General features: G+C 37.1%; 1 protein-coding gene across 3 annotated transcripts in view; it reads left to right on the top strand.

Moving 5' to 3' along the window:
* The window catches only part of gls2b (glutaminase 2b (liver, mitochondrial)), a 66707-nt gene that overhangs the window by 32491 nt on the left and 14552 nt on the right, over positions 1-19664 (top strand). For all 3 annotated transcript variants that reach the window (XM_039747258.1, XM_039747259.1, XM_039747260.1), the window contains exons 7-13: positions 1651-1709; positions 6185-6217; positions 6592-6650; positions 11764-11830; positions 12680-12730; positions 16532-16708; positions 18347-18478. In XM_039747258.1, coding sequence (XP_039603192.1) covers positions 1651-1709; positions 6185-6217; positions 6592-6650; positions 11764-11830; positions 12680-12730; positions 16532-16708; positions 18347-18478 — 578 coding nt within the window. The remainder of the gene's footprint in view (positions 1-1650; positions 1710-6184; positions 6218-6591; positions 6651-11763; positions 11831-12679; positions 12731-16531; positions 16709-18346; positions 18479-19664) is intronic.

Here is a 19664-nt window from a genome sequence, read left to right as displayed (position 1 = left end):
GGAACTCACGACGAAGCAAACTTGGCAATATTTGCTTATCACTAGTTATACTCTGGGTGCTGGTGTGTGGAGCTGTGTTGCATTTGAATAGCACATGCAGGTAAGAATTTCTCTGCACTCCTCTGTTTATGTGACAATAATAAACCTAAAAATGTATAAATTGTGTACTGGACACCTGTCCACTGCAGGGCAAATTCATGAGCACCCTCATATTTATTCACAACAAACCAGTTTACCATCTCCAAAATCTATATCTTTATGAAAGAACTCCTCTGGAGCAGTGAAACTCAATACATTACCTTTATGCCAAGTTACTAACTTATTCAAGACATTTGTGTTTAGTTAGAGTTATAAAAATTATATTCTAAAGTTTATTCCGTACTTATATATTCTTCAGAGAAAAACAGTAGTTTTCTCCTTTTCTGCAACTAAAATACTTAGTATATATCCATTATCCTGTACTGACCTTTTTTATTCATGTGTTCTTCTTGGTTTTCAGAAATAGGCTTTTTAACATGACAATATAATATAAATATATTTTATTGTAATATTAATATTTTTGTTAAAAACAGGGTACTGGAAGAAGAAAAAAAATATAAGTAAAACAAGTTATCTCCTATTTTAACATGTCTTGTCAAGTACAGCATGCTAGGTGGCATTTTTGGTAATTCAGTACTGTGTATCTACCTGAGCCTACTCAGTATAATTCTTATAATTATTTTTGCATTCACAACCCTGCTATTCTCCAAGTCCACAGTATAGGTCCACATACTGAAAGTGATTAACCCCTTCCTTTTACATTCCTGTGTTCTCAAACTGCCTATAGCTAACGTTAGCATGTTCATTATTAATGAAGCCACCAGCAACAACAGACTCCAATGAAAGCAATGGGTGAAATAAGAAGTTTCACTGACAGCTTGCATTAACAAAGTTTACAGTACCTTTAGAAAGTGTGATAATAATGAGTGGAAGTGAGATTACATTTTTTACATGATCCATATTACCTGATTCCTTCTCTGCTTCTTCTCTGTTTTTCTTCCGTGCCTAACTTGTCTTCACTACTAAAGCATTTTATTTTGCTAGGGTGAATGAAGTATGGTATATGTTCTAAAGTGAATTAGGGAGGGGTATTTAGCAGACATTTAATTATTTTTCAGCCTTGGCTACTTAACTGCACACATCTGCTAATATGTGATGGAAGAATAACACATTCAAACATTACGTAAAAAAGCACTTTGCTTAATTTTTAATAATGATAGCTTCTGGAAAAAAAGATCTGTCAAAGCACAGAAAGGTAAAACATCAACAAAATAAAAATTAAGTCAAACTGTTAAATCAGAAACATGGTGAAGTTTCTTGTATATTGTTGGGTTTTTGGCTCTGTACCTGTATCTGGTTGAGCTGTAGCTTCTAAGAATTTCTAGTGTAGCATAATATACATTTAAATATGCAAATGTAGAAAATAATCACTATTTTTTGTACAACCTTTTAAAATACAAATCAAGTAGTATGGTCACCCTATATTAGATGTTTCTGTGAATATCTGAAGAAACTTATCATGACTAGTTTTATACTTTCTTCTCTGTATGCATGCCTTATGTAATATCTATTGTATAACTGTGTCTCCTATGTTGTCTTATCTGTCCACAGATAGGCCACATAATCCAATGGTGAATGCAGGGGCCATTGTCATCAGCTCTCTAATTAAGGTAATTTGTTGATGGTGAAATTAGGAAAGAGAGATACTGAGGATAACTGCATAATTATAGAGTCTGCATGCCTTCAGTGAGGCTAATGGCATAAATGTTCACTTTAACAATATGTAACAACAGCTAAGCAGTATCCAAAAGACTTAAGGAACTCTCAATACAAAGTGACCATTTGTAACATGTTATTAGAAATACATGATCATACTTACATAAGCAAATCATACCATAAATAGTTACATACTTTAATTTTTGGATAAGTGCTCATGCACTGTTCGTTGTTCAGAAATGTAATATGGCAAGTAGTTAGTTACATTTCTCATTACAAACAAAAAAATCAATAGTGGCCTCTCCTAGACTTTCTCATATACTCAGATATGGGGATGGATATTTGAAGGGTAAACCGCAAGACAATGATTATATTTTTATATTATGTACATTAAAAAAAACATCAACAACAAATCAATTCAAAGTAAAAGGTAAAACACCACTTCTGGTTAGCAGAAATAGCCCAAAATTTGATAGATATCTATGTTTTGTACCTAATACTTGTATGCAAAATTTGGTTGACCTAATTGAAAGCATACTTAAGTTATCATGTTTGCATACACACACACACACAGAGACAGACACACAGACATAATTCTAAAAATGGTATTTTCGGACTGAGGGAGGTCTAAAACATCAAGATTCATCAAAATCTTGACATCGAATTTTTGGACAATTACAATACTTTCCCTATATTGTGTATACAATAAAGTAAAAAGTAACTAAATATGCTACATAATTACATATTATAGAATGCACAAGTGTGTTACAAACAGTTACATATGGGTTACTTTTTCTTTTTTCTCAAGAAAAACTACACATTTGTCAGCATTTCTTATTAAATCCTAAACCCATGAACCTTCATGAAATTGACCAGTAAAACTGTCAAATTGTATAATTTTCATCTGTATTATAAATACTGTAGCTCCCCTGGTTTTGGACTTGATAATGACATTCTCCTTAGATGCGGACACCTGTCTGAGGGTGTGGGAATACCTGGAGAAGCCGGCTATATAAAGCAGATCCCCAAGCAGCACAGGGGGAAACATAGATATAGCACAGTGTCTCCCAGCTATTAAAATCCATTGGATTATTGCCACAGTGCTGCTGTGATGACAAATGGCTCCCTGTGACCCTAAAGCCTTGTTTATACTTGATCACTGTTGATGACTAAAATCAATTTATACTTGTGGTAACCTGTTTGACAGTGTTAGGTCAGTGTTACATACGTAACAATTTCAAAGCAGAGGAAGTGAGACTCTGCTGATGGAATAAGAGTTCTGCCTGTTATTACTGGCTTTAATAGGAAAAATGGAAAATGTGGAGTGCCAGACCAATTAACCAACAGTGGGGAAAGGGGAGAGACCATGATATTTTCTTGAATTGGTGACCTGTGATGAAGAGATACACTTCCAGTATTTTTTGCATGTTTTACTTGCACTTGTCTTCCCTGCACTTCCTTGCACTATGATGACTTGTTACCTCATATTCATGGCTTTGTTCATGATTCTGGCACTTATGTAACTAGCTTCTCCTTGAAATTCATCATTTAGAATACATGGCGCTGTGTCCACGTCGCTGCCTATTTAGAAAAAATTCAATACTCTGTGATAACACAATATACGTGAAGGGTCATCTCTCTGCGTATGACGTTATATTTCTCATGTGGCCCTCAAGATCAGTACAGACATGTCAAGCATAAACCAGGCTTTACTCTGAGTGGAGTAAGCAACCTCTTTAGGAAAAAAGTTAATAATTCTGTGAAATAATTTTTGCAGTTGCAGAAATAATTGCGGTGGGCTGGTGCCCTGCCCAGGGTTTGTTTCCTGCCTTGTGCCCTGTGTTGGCTGGGATTGACTCCAGCAGACCCCCGTGACCCTGTAGTTCAGATATAGCGAGTTAGATAATGGATGGATGGATGCAGGAATAATCTTTAGTAGTAAAACATATGTGCTTTTTTTAAAGTAATACAAGTATTTTTACTTAAAGAAAACTATTATGTCACTGGTTACTTTAAAAATTAATACGGCTGTGTAATGTACGTTATTTTAATGCATTATCCCAACACCGGTGGCATGTGTTTCACTTTTGTAGAGTTTTTATAGTTGTAAAAATCACTTAATTTATTGAACAGATCTGAATTCCGGGGCCATTCTCTTTCACACAAGTCATGGTTTCACCTAATATCAATTCAGCCTCCAATTCTATGAAACAGCTTATTCCAAGTTAGGATCACATGGAATCAGAACCTGTCCCTGGAGCATCAGAGTAGGGTGCCAGACCATTGAAGGCCATACTCATGCACGTTTCAGACATCATTTATACAATTTGGCATTGCCACTGGACCCAACCTGCCATATTTTGGGATATTGAAGAAAACTGGAGTATCAGGAGGAAATGTATGCAGCCACTGGGAAAACATGAACAGAAAACAGTGAGTGAGGCAGGACTCTAAAATAGTCACATTGCAACTGTGAATAAATAGTGTTTAAAGACTGTAACAATACAGAATAATATTCAGGCTGTATTGATGTTTTTACCAGTTGAAAAACTCCAAGGAGGGGAGGCATATTTGTTTTACTTAATGGATTATTAGATTGTTATATTTACATTTTTTATATGCAGTGGTCTATATATTGATCCATCTTGACCGTGATAAGCGACAAGACTGACAATTCACCAAAAGGGTCATCGCCCACTAGCATATCTAAATAAGATAGCAGTATCCACAGCCTTTTTATTTATTTTGATCTTCCAAATATTTTGACTGGATACACACACAGACCTTAGTGTTTTATTATATAGCATATATTCTACCTATGTGGCAAAGCAGGACAGGTTGTGTCATACGTCTCTTTAATACCGCTGTTAGTTGACTCACTATAGCAACTCTATTAACCTGAAAAAATATCAGAATTTCTCATAGCAATTTACATAACTGTTCTGACTTGACCATAAGACTGCTGTTGGACGAATATTTTTGGGTTGTGACCCATGCTTTTTAAGAAAGTGATTCATTCATGTGTGACAAACTAAATAGAGTTAATATTCCTGATAATGTCATACAAGGGCTTTCAGTGCCTGGGACCACTTCATGTTACAGCATTAGTTCTGTGACTTCTTCTAATTAAATGCACATACATGACCCATGTATACCAGCTTACCTACTTAAAATGGGCATATAAAGTATAATATAAATATAGTTTTCATTGTGTAAACCTTATAGTTGTATGAAACAAAAACTGACCTTTTTGATTATGTGTATTCACCAGTGAACCTAAGGGTATGTTCTGCTCCTCTTTCAGTAATCAGTTTCCTGCTATCCAAAACAGGATGCTGACTGTGAATTTTGTGGAATACCAGCTTGCTGATCAGAATGTGTTATAAATTAAAGGACTATTTTAACAGTGACTTTAACTCTTTCTACCACTGCTGTTTTTCTGTTCTTGTTAATCGATTATTCATTTCTGTGTGCCTATGTTATAGTTACAATCTGCTGGCTTGCTTCCAGTGTGCTGGGGTGGCAGCTATTTCACATCCTATCAGAGAAAAGTTTGCAGAAGGGGTGTATAGGTCAGGTGACTGCTGCCAAAGGAAGGACTTAAAAAACAATTCTCTGTCTTTATAGACATGCTGAGTCTATAAATTTTTCAAATGGTCACTTTGAAAAATTACTGTATGCATTATAAACACATATGCTGTAGATAGATGTAAGCATTCTGTCCTGTTGGGTTTATGGATAGCCACAATGGTTTTAAACATGAATATTGTGAATATTGTAGTTTGTTTTATATATGAATAACCACACTAGACACCTGAATAGTCAATTTAAGTTGAAATATTTGCTGTGGTTAGTTGGAATGTCCATGCCTAATTCTGCTGAGAATATTTAGAATAGCTGTCTTTATTCAAAATAAATAGACTGAAATCTGCTGTAGTAGCCTTAAATAATAAAACATTGCTATGATGTCATTTTAGGTATATTTTGTGCTCATTTAAAGCTGTGTCTTTTACATTCATATGTGGTCACATGAAGTAATTTCTGCTGTCTCAATTTTGTTCAAAGTCATTCTTTTGTATGGTGATCATTATGAGTCACCATCCAGTATTCATTTATTAAGCAGATCCATATATATGATTTTTAACATTCTTAATAGCTTTGCTGGGGTATGGTTGTAGTCACTTTCACAATTTCTGTCTGCATTTTTATGCAATAAAAATTTAAGTGGGTGCATTTTTTTTAGTCCATAACCTTAACAGTATCCTTCATGACATCCTTAGTGACAACCAGTGCCCACAATCAATTACCCTGATAACAGTTGATATTTCAGTTCTGCTTGTAGCAAAGAGGATACAGCTGCTGAATAATGTTAATGTGCTTATAGTATAACCACTGCTAAAGTCACTAATGCTTCTTTAATTTTTTACAGCCATCTGCAAACAAAGCTGAGAAGTTTGACTATGTGAGTATTTCTCTGTGTCTATGAATCTCGGATTATTTGCTGAACTGGACATGACCTGGCTTATAGTTTATATTTGAACTAGATAAAAACTTAACATATAAAAAAAAAAGCTTACCATCCTTTTTAAAGCAGATCAGACTGAAATCTCTGTTATAGTATGTCAATAAATCTCATATTTCAATGATTAAAATGTTTTTTTACAGTTACCGATAATTATCAGTCAAAAACAACCCAATAACATATAGTATTATGCAAAATTCCACTATGCCTTAAATCAGGTGGGGAAATTAAGCTATTGTTTAATTTGTTTGTGGAAAGTAGGAAGAGGGCTCAAGGGATATAATGTCAACTGATATGTAATATTTATTCAACAGGTGATGGATTTCCTCAACAAAATGGCTGGATCTGAGTATGTAGGGTTCAGCAATGCCACGTAAGTCTTCATTAACATATATAACATATACCTCCCTCGGGCAAAAGCACAGTTTTGCAGACTAGATCACAGTTACATCTCACAAGCAACTAGTATCAGAATAGATTGATTGTGCTTTAGTTAAGAGACACCTTTATACCTACAGAGGTTTTAGTTATAATTCTTAGAAACATCAATATTAAACACAAACAGTATTCAAAGTTTAAGAGTTACTTCTTTCAACAGCATTAGCATGCTATAGTTCAACTGTAAATGTATGCAGAAATGAGAAAAAGCACCAGCATAATATTGCTTAGACACACTAATATAATAAATCGTTGGGTTTCAGTGTTAATATTGTGCCACTTTGTAAGTAAACCTTTTTGTTTCTACTTTTTTTGGCTTTAATATCTGCAACAGTATATTTAAAATAATATACAGTATACTGTACGTGAGCTATTCTAGCCATCTGATTACCTTGCCTTACCTTGAAGTGGCTTGCGAGAAAGTGGCATTACAAGCCTTCGGTGCCTTCTGTGATCCTGGGAAATATGAACTCTCTACCAAATAAGATCGACGAACTGGCCACGCTGGTGAAAAACGTTAGGACCTACAGAGAATGCAGTTTGTTGTGTTTTTGTGAAACGTGGCTAACAACTACCATCCCAGGTGCTAAAGTGGAGCTACCCGGGTTAGGCACAATTAGAGCGGAAAAAGACGCAAATACCTGAGGGAAGCGGAAAGGAGGAAGACTCGCTCTCTATGTGAATACAAGGAGGTGAAACTCTGCACATGTAAACGTCAAAATGTCCACTTGCTGCAGGGTCATCAAACTGCTGGCTGTAAGTCTGCATCCCTATTACTTGCCTAGAGAGTTTGGACACGTCATTGCTGTTAGCGTTTACATCTCTCTTCGGGCGGACATGAAGATAACGGGTGACATCATCCATTCCACTGTTGCTAAATTACAAACACAGTACCCTGAGGCACTTGTGCTAATTGCTGGAGATTTTAACCATGTGACGCTGGACAAAACATTATCTGCCTTCTCACAGTATGTGGATTGTAACACACGGGGAAATAGGACTATTAACTTGTTGTATGCAAACGTTAAAGACGCATACAGCGCCACCCCATTGCCTGCGCTTGGGAAAGCAGATCATAACCTGATTCTGCTTCAGCCTCACTACAAAGCAAGAGTGAGTGAGCTACCTACAACCACATGCTCATTCAGGAAGTGGTCCCCTGAGGCAGAGCAGGCTCTGAGAGGCTGCTTTGGAACTACAGAGTGAGAACATTGAGGAGGTTGTTGACTGCACTACTGACTACATCTGCTTCTGTATGGACATTGTAGTTCCAGTAAGAACAGTACGCTGCTATGCTAACAACAAGCCATGGATTATAAGTCACATCAAGGGCCTTTTGAACCAGAAGAAAAGGGCTTTTAAAGGCGATGATCAGCATGAGCTCAAGCCCATGCAGAAGGAACTCCGAGTCCAGCACAGGGTGGTGAAGGAGCAGTACAGGAGAAAGCTGGATCAGAAGTTGCAGAATAACAGCATGAAGGAAGTGTGGGATGGGATGAAGATCATCACTGGCTGCAGCTCGAAGTGGGGTGCCACCATTGAGAGAGACTTGGAGAGAGCAAACCAGATGAACAACTTCTTTAACAGGTTTGACCACCCTACCTCTCTCTCAGCTTGGAGTACTGCACCCTCCACCCTTCCTTCTGCTGATACCAGCATAGGAGAGAGTTTCCCCCCACCCACAATTACAGCAGCCCAGGTAAGCAGTGCCAGCAAAGCAGTGGGTCCAGTTGGAGTATCGCCACGACTGCTGAAGGCCTGTGCACTGGAGCTGGGGAGTCCTCTACGGCGCATCTTTCCTGAGCCTGGAACAGGGGAGAGTTCCGAGGCTTTGGAAAACATATTGCATCACCCCAGTCCCAAAGGTGTCATGTCCTAATGAGCTGAATGACTTCCGGCCTGTTGCTCTGATGTCAAATGTGATGAAGACCATGGAGCGGCTGCTGCTTCACCACCTGAGGCCACAGGTCCGCCACGCCCTTGACCCTCTGCAGTTCACATACCAGGAGAAGGTGGGAGCGGAGGATGCCATCATGTATATGTTATACCGATCCCTCTCCCACTTGGACAGAGGCAGTGGTGCTGTAAGAATTATGCTTCTGGACTTCTCTAGCACCTTCAACACCATCCAATTTCTGCTCCTTAGGAACAAGCTGACAGAGATGGGAGTAGATTCATACCTGGTGGCATGGATCGTGGACTATCTTACAGACAGACCTCAGTATGTGCATCTCGGGAACTGCAGGTCTGACATTGTGGTCAGCAACACAGGAGCGCCGCATGGGACTGTACTTTCTCCGGTCCTGTGCAGCCTATATACTGTACATTGGACTTCCAATACAACTCGGGAGCCCTGCCACGTGCAAAAGTTCGCTGACGACACTGGTATTGTAGTCTGTATCATAGTATATGCAGTATAGAAACCTAATCAAGGACTTTGTTAAATGGCGCGACTCAAACCACCTACAACTGAGCACCAGCAAAACCAAGGAGCTGGTGGTGGATTTTAGGAGACCCAGGCCCCTCTTGGACCCTGTGATTATCAGAGGTGACTGTGTGCAGAGGGTGCAGACCTATAAATACCTGGGAATACAGCTGGACAAACAGGTGAGGAAGGCAGGCTCTGTTGTAGGCATGGAGCTGGACAGTTTGATATCTGTGGCAGGCTCTTGTCAATCATGGAGAATCCACTGCATCCACTAAACAGTATCATCTCCAGACAGAGGAGCAGCTTCAGTGACCTACTGCTGTCACTGCCCTGCTCCACTGACAAACTGAGGAGATCGTTGCTCTCCCACACTATGCGACTCTTCAGTTCCACCCCTTAAAGGTTAACATTATACAAAGTTATTATGTGTTTTACCTGCATTTTTATCACTGTTTAATTTAATATTGTCTTTTATCAGTATGCTGCTGCTGGAGTATGTGAATTTCCCTTGGGATTAATAAAGTATCTATCTATCTATCTATCTGGAATGAGAACAGGGCTTTGTAGGACACTTTCCTTTTGCCTTGAGCCATTTCCTTGTAATTGTCATGCCCATGCTTGAGTTTTTTAATAGATTAATTTATAAAATAAATGTGTATATATTTATATTTTGAGAAACTGACTTGTACATATTTTTTTTATTATACTTTATTAATCCTGAAGGAAATTACTTGGTTTTTCACATACCCCTTGGAGTCAGAAATCGTACTGCGCCCCTGCACAACTGAAGTATAAGGGCCTTGCTGAAGGGCCCAGCAGAGTAGGATCTCTTTTGGCAGTGACAGGGATTCGAACCGGCAACCTTCAGGATACCAGTGCAGATCCTTACCATCAGAGCCACCACTCCACCATATATGCAGTCTTATATGTTACCATCTGTTATTGAGAACCTTGTTATATTTAACGAGAGCACAATGGATGTGGACACATTTGTTGGCACCCTTCCACGAAAAAAGAAGGACCCAAAAATGTCTCTGAAATAAATTGAAACTGACAAAAGTAACTGGCACCCATCATTATTTATTCTGTATTTAACAAAAATCAGACTTTGCTTTAGAGTTTTGGTTTAACAGAATATTTCAAATAATAGCACAAATGAAAATGGCATGGACAAAAATGACCCTTCACCTAATATTTTGTTTCAAAACCTTTAGAGGCAATCACCACAATCAAATGATTCCTGTAGCTCTCAATGAGACTTCTACACCTGTCAACAGGTTGTATGGCCAACTCCTCCTGAGCAAACTGCACCAGGTGTGTCAGGTTTGAAGGGTGCCTTCTCCAGACTGCATGTTTTAATTCACTCTATACATTTTCAATACTATTCAAATCAGGGCTCATAGAAGGCCACTTCAGAATAGTCCAATATTTTGTTCCTAGCCATTCTTGTTAACTCTTAGCTCTGTGTGTTGGGTCATTATCTTGTTCAAGGATTTATGACCAGTGTCTGAGACAGAGCTTTCTGACACTGCGGACTACATTTTGCTCCAGAATGTCTTGATAGTCTTAAGATTTCAATGTTCCCTACACATACTCAAGGCAACCCATGCCAGATTCAGCAAAGCAACCCCAAAACATAACAGAGCCTCCTCCATGTTTCACAGTAGGTATGATGTTCTTTTCTTTGAATACTTCATTTTTTTCATCTGTGGACATGGAAGTGATGTGGCTTGCCAAAATGTTTGTGTTTTGTTCAAAGGACATTCTTTCAGAAACCTTGTGCCTGTCAATATGTATTTTAGCAAAATGCAAACTGGCTTTTTTATGTTTTTTCAACAGTGGAGTCCTCTTGGGTCTTCTTCCATTGTGCCCACTGTCACTCAAAAAGTGACGGATAGTGTGATCAGACACTGATGAAACTTGACCTTGGAGTTCAGCTTGTATCTCTTTGGAAGTTGTCTTTGGCATTTTGACTACCATTCTCACTATCCTTCTGCCCATTATGGGGTTGAATTTCCACTTATGGCCATGTTCAGGAAGGATGGCTAGAGTCCAATGGACCTTAAACTTCTTAATAATATTTACAGCTGTTATCACAGGAACATCAAGCTGGTTGAAGATGGTGTTTGCCTTTAACATGCTTGTCTATAATTTTCATTCTGATTTCTTCAGACATCTCTTTCCTTTGCTTTCTCTGGTCTGAGGTGTGGGACACACAATGATACCAAACAGGAGGGTGACTACTCTTCTCCATTTAAACAGGATGAATAACTGATTGCATGTCTGGAGACATGTGAAATACTAATTCAAGAAAACAGCTAGTTTGAAAAATCACTCCAATCCAATTATTGTGTCCAGACCATTTTAGAATATCTTTGTAGACTAAGCAATGCTTATCTCTTTTCACACTTGCTTTGCTTTACTTGATGAAATATCAAAGGCATACAGGTATACATGGGGTACATGGGGCAACTTCTTTTCATGTAATCAGTTTTCAGGAGGCATACAGCACTTTTTAAATGAACTGAAGGGACCAACAAATTTGTCCATATCTGTACATTAGACCTTTATGCAATGATTCAGTATATTTTCAAAGTTTGACATTTACTGTAAATTTCAGATTTCAGTCAGAGAAGGAAACAGGGGACCGAAATTTTGCAATTGGATATTACCTGAAAGAAAAAAAGGTATGTTTTCATCTGTGGCATTACTCTCACCTGAAATATGTTAAATTGAACAGTTCCTTCAGAAGAGATTTTTTCTTTTCTCAGATTACTGTAAATAATTGCTTATGTCTGAAATCTGTGTCTGTTTGTAGGCATTATTCCTCTAAAAAAAATCCATTATTGCTATGGTATTTATTTAGTTCTAACAATAATGGTTTTGTAAGTGCTTCTCCTGTACCTCACACATATGCTTTATTTGGTAAGATATCCTACATAAGCTACTGCTGGTAAAGACCTTTTCTTGTGCCTTAAACATACATTTTCTCCAAAGGTAAACACAATGCTGATACCTTGATGAACATGTCAAGATAGACTAATAATTGCAGGTTAATTGAACAGTATTTTTTATTGAAAAGAGGAATATTATATCATATTTTTCTTTGGCCGATGCAACAACAAATTGTTTTCAGAACAAGAGTTATTCAGATGAGCAATGCCAGTGTATAGTGCAATAAAAAACTAAGACATGAGTATACAGTATGTAATCTTATCCTGGAATGGTGACCTCTACAATTTGCTTTTACACTAAACTTTGGTAATTCCTGCTTTCTGTTTTTGGCCCTGGACTTTGGTCTGCTGCAGATCCCCACTTTATCTTTTCTACATTTTTCTTAGGGAAAGGTCAGCCCAGTAATCGAGGGGACTTATTTTTTGGATATTGTCATCAACATTTGAGTAGATAGTCCTTTATTAGTTTGATGTTTCATTAAGCTTTACATGTCTTGGAGTGGACATTTTTTTCCAGTAATGTCCATTTCCTTTGTCATTTACACAGTCTGAAGTACTGCTATTTTGCCTGTATTTTTTCAGTGTTTTCCAAGTGGAGCAGATATGATCAGTGCCCTAGACTTCTATTTCCAGGTAAACCTGTTAAATCTTTTTGACATCCTAGTTGCACAACAGAATTGTGACCTCTCATGGCAGTAGCAAACAAATGCAAGTAGTTGCACAGCTTTCAAGATGTTTGTTGTCTCAACTAATTGTCAAAAGCTTCCCCTTACTATTCATTTTTACTGTCATTTGAAATTTAATGTTGTTTGCCATGTAACTATTACAGCAGCCTATCATGTCTTTAGAGAGTAGGATCTGTCTAATGTTGTTGGCTACTCTCTGTACATATGTCAGCAAATAGTCAATAATGCTGGGTGAATAGAGTATAGCCAATTGTATGAACCTTTTTAGATTTGGAAAATGCACCACTTCAAATAAAGCAGACAAAGATTTGTCTGTCACTGTACTGTGTTTTGTTATTGCTAATTTTGTGCTAACTAATTTGTATTCTTTATGGCAGAAAAAGTCTACTGTGTTATCTTTGTATGTGGTGTTCTAGTGATTTATTAATTTAATAGGTTTCAGGCTCACATTTACAAGTAAACATCATGGACGGGGTTCATCATTGATTATGATACACAAGATCCATATTTTATGTACTGTTAGTTATATTTCAATTGCTTTGTTATTTCTCTTTTCTGCGTGTAGTCCTGTACTCCATGTGGATGGTTCAATGAGAAATATGGGGTTAGTTGTGGATTTCTCCTAAAAACATGTCTTGCAGAGTTTTTTCACATATTTTAAGTTTCATGTTTAGCGCTGTTTTTAACCTTAGCAATAAGCCATCCATTCATTTTCAGGTTTGTAATGATGGTACAATGCAGAGTCACAACTCTGTTATTGTCTTTAGCAACTAAAACAGATGATGAATGGCATGATTAGATAGATGCATGATTAGATAGATACTGTACATAAACCAGATTGCTATATCCTCCTTCAATGGATAGGTAAAAAATGTATATTAATGACTAAAGCTACATGTCCCTCACAGTTTTTTTTTCTTCTTCATTTCAATTGTGCATTTGTGCCTGCATGTGTTGTAATTTCAAATGTACAAGGCAGGTAGACACAACTACAGGCTGAAAACCCTAATAAGTTTAAGTCAATATGCATAAAATCACCAAAGTTATAAAAATATACATTGATAATATTAAATAGAAACAACAGTAGTGGAAGGTGGAAGACAGTGTACTATGTACATAGAGGGTAAAGTAAAGGAAGAAAATTAAATAGAGAACAGCTTGTTGTTAAGTATGGATTTGAATTGTGAAAAGTAAATTTAAGGTGAGAACTACATTATGGGTATGGCATAAAGTTCAAACAGCATTCCTCAAGTGTTGTACAATATAAATTTAGAGCAATAAAAAAGATGGCATCAAAAACTAGATTTGTTACATATGTACTGTATATAGATAAGTAAAATATACAGTCATGTGAAAAAGAAAGTAAACCCTCTTACATTTCTATAGTTTTACATATCAGGACATAATAAAAAAAAGCTGGTCCTTACCAGGTTCTAAAATTATTTAAATCAAACCTCAAGTATAAAACAACACTCGACAGATTTCGCCTTTTCATTATTTATTGCACAAAAGTGCTGCCAAAATTGAGAAGCCTTTTATGAAAAAATTAAGTATACCTTTTGATTCAATAGCATCAATAACTTGAAGTAATTGTTTTCTGTATGAATTTATCAGTCTTTCACATCTTTGTGGTGGAATTTTGGCCCACTCTTCCTTACAAGTTTGCTTTAATTCATTGAGGTTTGCATGCATTCCTTTATGCATTTCTGCAGTTTAATCTATTTCAGGTGTGGACTTTGGACTGGGCCATTGCAACACGTTGGACAGCGGTAGTGATAAGCTGGTGCTCCGTTCAGGGATTATTCCTGCCTCGCGCTGTATTCTTGCTGGGACTGGCGTGAAGAATCTGTGTTCTGAGCTTACAAATGGCTTGACATCTATTGCAGAGCTGATTGTGTGGCGATTGGGTACTTGGAGAAAGAAAAGGAAGGAAAGGATTAGTATGTTTCAAAGAGACAATACTGCTTCAATAAATTACCTCATCGAAGGTAGCGCACGGCGCAGCAAGCATCTTGCGGGAGACAAGAGCAATCTCTGGATGGGGTGCCAACCCGTCACTATCACTGCGCCACCATGTTCCTATGTTTAATAACATTCTTTAATGCTTATCATCATGAAAATTATATCAATTATACATCTCAGTATTTAATTTATTCAGAGAGCTGTAATATCATGGATGTAATGGATTCTGTGTCCTGTCGGAGGAAGAGAAAGCTTGTTTAAGAAGCTCGTAGTGATTCACACACATGGAGCACATAGAAGAATACATACAAAACAAGCAATTAACGTGCTACTTTAGTTACAATGGTATTTGAGAAATAAGCAAATTAAACGATTTAAGATGAAGTTTATGATGTTCTACTTTAATGACAAAATAAACTACGTGATTAAAGTGGAAATTTCGAAATTAAAGTTGACATTTTGAGCTTTTTTGCCACTGTGTGCCTATTTTTGTCTTTTCTCTGTACCCTAATAAGCTTCCATAAGACTCTCAGATGGTGGGCTACGACTCGCCTTTTCACGGCGGCTTTGATATCTGACAGCTTCTTTTTTATTTCGGGCACTGTGCAACTTTGTGAACTTGAACTTTCGAGTTTCTCTGACAGTCTATGTCACTCAATCAACTTCCTTCTTTTGTTTATACCACTGTTTAAACCAACAGATAGTATGTTTTTCCTTGGCTCCGCTTGGTATTCGCTGCAATTCTTCTATTTTCTCCTGTGCTTTTGCCATTGTCTTTTCACAGAACGCTTAAGGGCTATTTATATTGATTTGCATATTCAAAGAGGCACAATTCTGGCAGGAGTTGGGGAGTGGCAAGCATGCGTGTGCACGTGCTTTACTTTTCATGCTGACCAGGATTTATGGAGCGGAAGAACGTGGAAGTTGCCGTACACATAGATTCATGCGTCTGGATTTGTCTGTGCATATGCACATTTCCGCTACACCATGTTTTAGTGTGAAGCCTATGCACTGCGTTATGCATGAGGCCACAGATATTTTTTTTTTTATTATGCACTGATATGTAAAATCACAGAATTGGAAGAGGATGTACTTTCTTTTTTTCATGACTATATACTGTAAATATTTGGGGTGATAATTTTCAGAACTTTTTGAGTAGCTATATCCTTAAGGGGACTCTGGTATAGGCAGGATATCAATGAATTGGAGACACCTGATACATTATATAGTAAACATACAGTATTATCAGAAGCATTATAAACAAGTGATAGCTGTAGTTGCGTGTAAAAATAAACAAGGGCAAATCAAATTGATTTATACTTATGAAACAGAGAATTAATTTCTGATAATTGAGGTGACACATGAATACATCTTGCCTAAAGAAGGGGCCTGAGTTGCCTTGAAAGCTTGCATATTGTAATCTTTTTAGTTAGTCAATAAAATGTGTAATTTTGCTTGGCTTTTCTCTACATTCATAATGGCTAACACGGTACAACACCCTAGTACAGGTTGAAATTAATTGAGTCAGCATTTCTTCAACTGTTGTAAAAATCCAGAAAAAGCAGTTAATTTCTGTTGATTTTATTAGGTAGAGAATTGTCTGATTTGCAGGTAGTATAGTTGTTGAGGCACTTATGGATTTTTTAATGACCAAATGGACTAAAGGGTATGATTATGTAATTTATGTCAATCCTGTGTGGACCCTAAATCATAACCATATGTTTCCCATATGTTTCAAGTTAATAGAGTCTAAGCTTTATATTCTTACTGATTTTTGCCTTCCCAGCTGTGTTCTATTGAAGTGACCTGTGAATCTAGCAGTGTGATGGCTGCCACACTGGCCAATGGAGGTATCTGTCCCATCACAGGAGAGCGAGTTTTGAGTGCAGAAGCAGTCCGCAACACCCTCAGTTTGATGCACTCTTGTGGGATGTATGACTTCTCTGGACAGTTTGCCTTCCATGTGAGTCTAAAGTCTAATGCTGAATAATGGTACAGCTTAGCTAACTTTATTAAAAGAACACCTGACCATAAATCTGGATTTTTATCTTGTTTATATACACAACCAAATGAAATATATTAAACATTAACATACTGGTACCAGGTCTGACTGACAAGCTGAAAGCCACTATATTGATAATTACAATGTGAAGTTTATAATTTTTCTATTTAAACTCACACACTGATAGTGTTATCATAACTCAGTTTTTCACACATCAACCCTGATAATTTTCTTTTATATAAAAAAAGATTTATTTCCAGATTAATGTGAAAATTCTGTACCTCCCCCTCCCCCACCTACATCACTCCTCTCTGTTGAACGTTGCGATGAACTGTAAATTTTTAAAGCTTATAAACAGTACCTAATAGAATAAAAATATTAAAGTATTCAATGTCTATGAAAACAATGTAATACATTGCATTGTAAAGAAATAAAGTATGAAACATACCTTGGGTTTTTTCAAATTGCATCAATGCTATAAATTACATCTAGTTTATACAGTAAATGTTTTCAGGTTTTAAATTGTTAAGTTTAATTATTTAATACATACAATGGGAGGCAAAACCCACTGCAGGAGAAATTCAGGGAACAATGTAGAAAAGGGTATTAAATGGTCACTCAGTTAATTATCACTTTTGCCTTCGTCAATACCGGTAATTAATTAAACAATTAACAAAATGTTTAGTTAATGTTAATTAACCTGCAAGGGACTCCACAGTAATGGTGGTTGAGTGAGGGATCGTTTGTTTCACTTTCCAGTTAGGATGCCAGAAATATGAAGGAATCTGTGCAATTTATAGACGAGGTTCATAAATGGGCAAAAGTCTACATTAAACACTTTTCACTTTCTCTGTAGTTTCTTAGTCATGGTGATAGACTTATTTTCACAAATTACACAGACACACATGCTAAAATAAAAAATGAAACAATTTATAACTTAAGCTTAACAAAAGACAGACATATGCACATTTATATAGACATGCAAAGGGATATACACTCATAAGACATCAAACAGCACAAAACATAAAATTACATTAGCTTAGTTTATCTTTTTCTCTCCTAAAGAATAAGGTACATAATTTATAAATTTGGATCTTCAATTCATGTGGTTAAAATGGATAAGTTCTTCAGCTACTTCTGTTTCCTGCACCATGATGTTCATTAACTTGCCACTAGTCTGCACTGGCTTATCTACCCCCACACAGAGTTCTAAACTACCATTACCCATATACCTTCTATAAACAACAAATAACAGAAGCACATCAAAAAATGCAATTTTTACATCACTTTAGTTATAATTTGCTGTCTGTGAAAACTTTAACCACCACAAAACTATCTTGGCTCACATTTTAAAGCTCAATTTTGTAAAATACAATTAAAAACATCTATTCCATGTATTCTACTAATTACATTCTATTATCATTATTATACTTGAATATGATGCACTTTTACAAAAATATTTAATAAACATAATGTGATAACTAATTTACCAACTAAACAAAAAATTAAAATGCTCCATCATTTAAAACAGTTAACAATGCCCCAAACATACCTGGATGTTGTGCCTCATGTACATTTTCTAACTCATTTGTCTTTCAGGTGGGCCTTCCTGCAAAGTCAGGTGTTTCTGGAGCAGTGCTGCTGATTGTACCCAATGTTATGGGCATTATGTGTTGGTCACCCCCTTTGGACAAGGCAGGGAACAGTGTACGAGGCATTCACTTCTGCCAGGCATGTGTGTTTTATTATGTATAAAATATTTAATCTTGTGTATTGTTTGATGGATGCTGACTTTTGTAACAACCTAAAAAGGCTAATAATAAATGAAATGAGGAATGGTTTACTCTTTCAGAGTACACAAAATGATTGGAAGGAGTATATACTCTGTAGGCTGATAAACCCTAGTTTGGATAAAGCAGTTTTCTTTATTAATTGCAAGAAAGACCTTTAGCCACTGTCTTTCTTATTAGACGTTTGTGTACTTTTAGCATACCCTTGTTTAGAATATAAACATTTGACTTATTACTTACTGTTTGACTGTGTTTTATGAGAGCAACCTTCCATGCACATATTTACACTTTTGACCTTAAATGTAATAAGTAACATATAACATTTTATACAGATATATAACACTTGCAGTGCCCCCCTCCTATATAGACCAAGTCAGTAGTACCAGTACACAGCTATCCACATTGAAACATTGAATAGAATTTCCCTTCTAATCTCAGAATATTCTGAGAATTAACAACCCACATCCTAGGTCTTTTTGTCCCATCAGGTAGTGTTGTTTAGGTAGCTGACATGCTCAAGAAAATTCAACTTCAGGTCAGCTCCATTAGTTTTGGAAAGCTTTACTTCAACACTCCTTATACTTTTAATTTTGATAATCCAACCAGCCATTTTCTTAACCTGCTTATCCAGGGTAGGATCATGAAGCAGCTGTAGCCTATCCCAGCCTAATCGGACATAAGGCAGGAACAACATCTGGATAGGGTGCCAGTCCATGAAGGTTGCACACACACACACGTAAACACACACACTCAGATCAATATAGCAATGCTGCATACATGTCTTTGGAAGGAAACTGGAGCATCCCATTAAAACTCACACAGGCACAAGAAGAACATGTAAACTCCAGGCAAGAAGAACCCAGGACACTAATCCAGGTCTTCTTATTGTAAGGCAGCAGTTCTATCACTTTGCCATTGTGTTCCCCCAATTTTAATAAACTTACCTGAAGAGTGTAGTGCTGCACAGCACCATGTTTTCAGTCTAGACCAGTGGTGGCGAACCTATGGCACGCGTGCCAAATGGGGCACTCAGAGCCCTGTTTGTGGGCACGCGCGCCGTCGCCCCAGCACAGAGTTCGTTACTATAAAGCCAGAGGGATGCGAGACCGGGCTGCTCCCTCCCAGCT

This window comes from Polypterus senegalus, chromosome 3 (assembly GCF_016835505.1).
Source record: "Polypterus senegalus isolate Bchr_013 chromosome 3, ASM1683550v1, whole genome shotgun sequence".
NCBI lineage: Eukaryota > Metazoa > Chordata > Cladistia > Polypteriformes > Polypteridae > Polypterus > Polypterus senegalus.
Note: the sequence above shows the minus strand (reverse complement) of the source record. Positions and strands in the feature narration are given on the sequence as shown.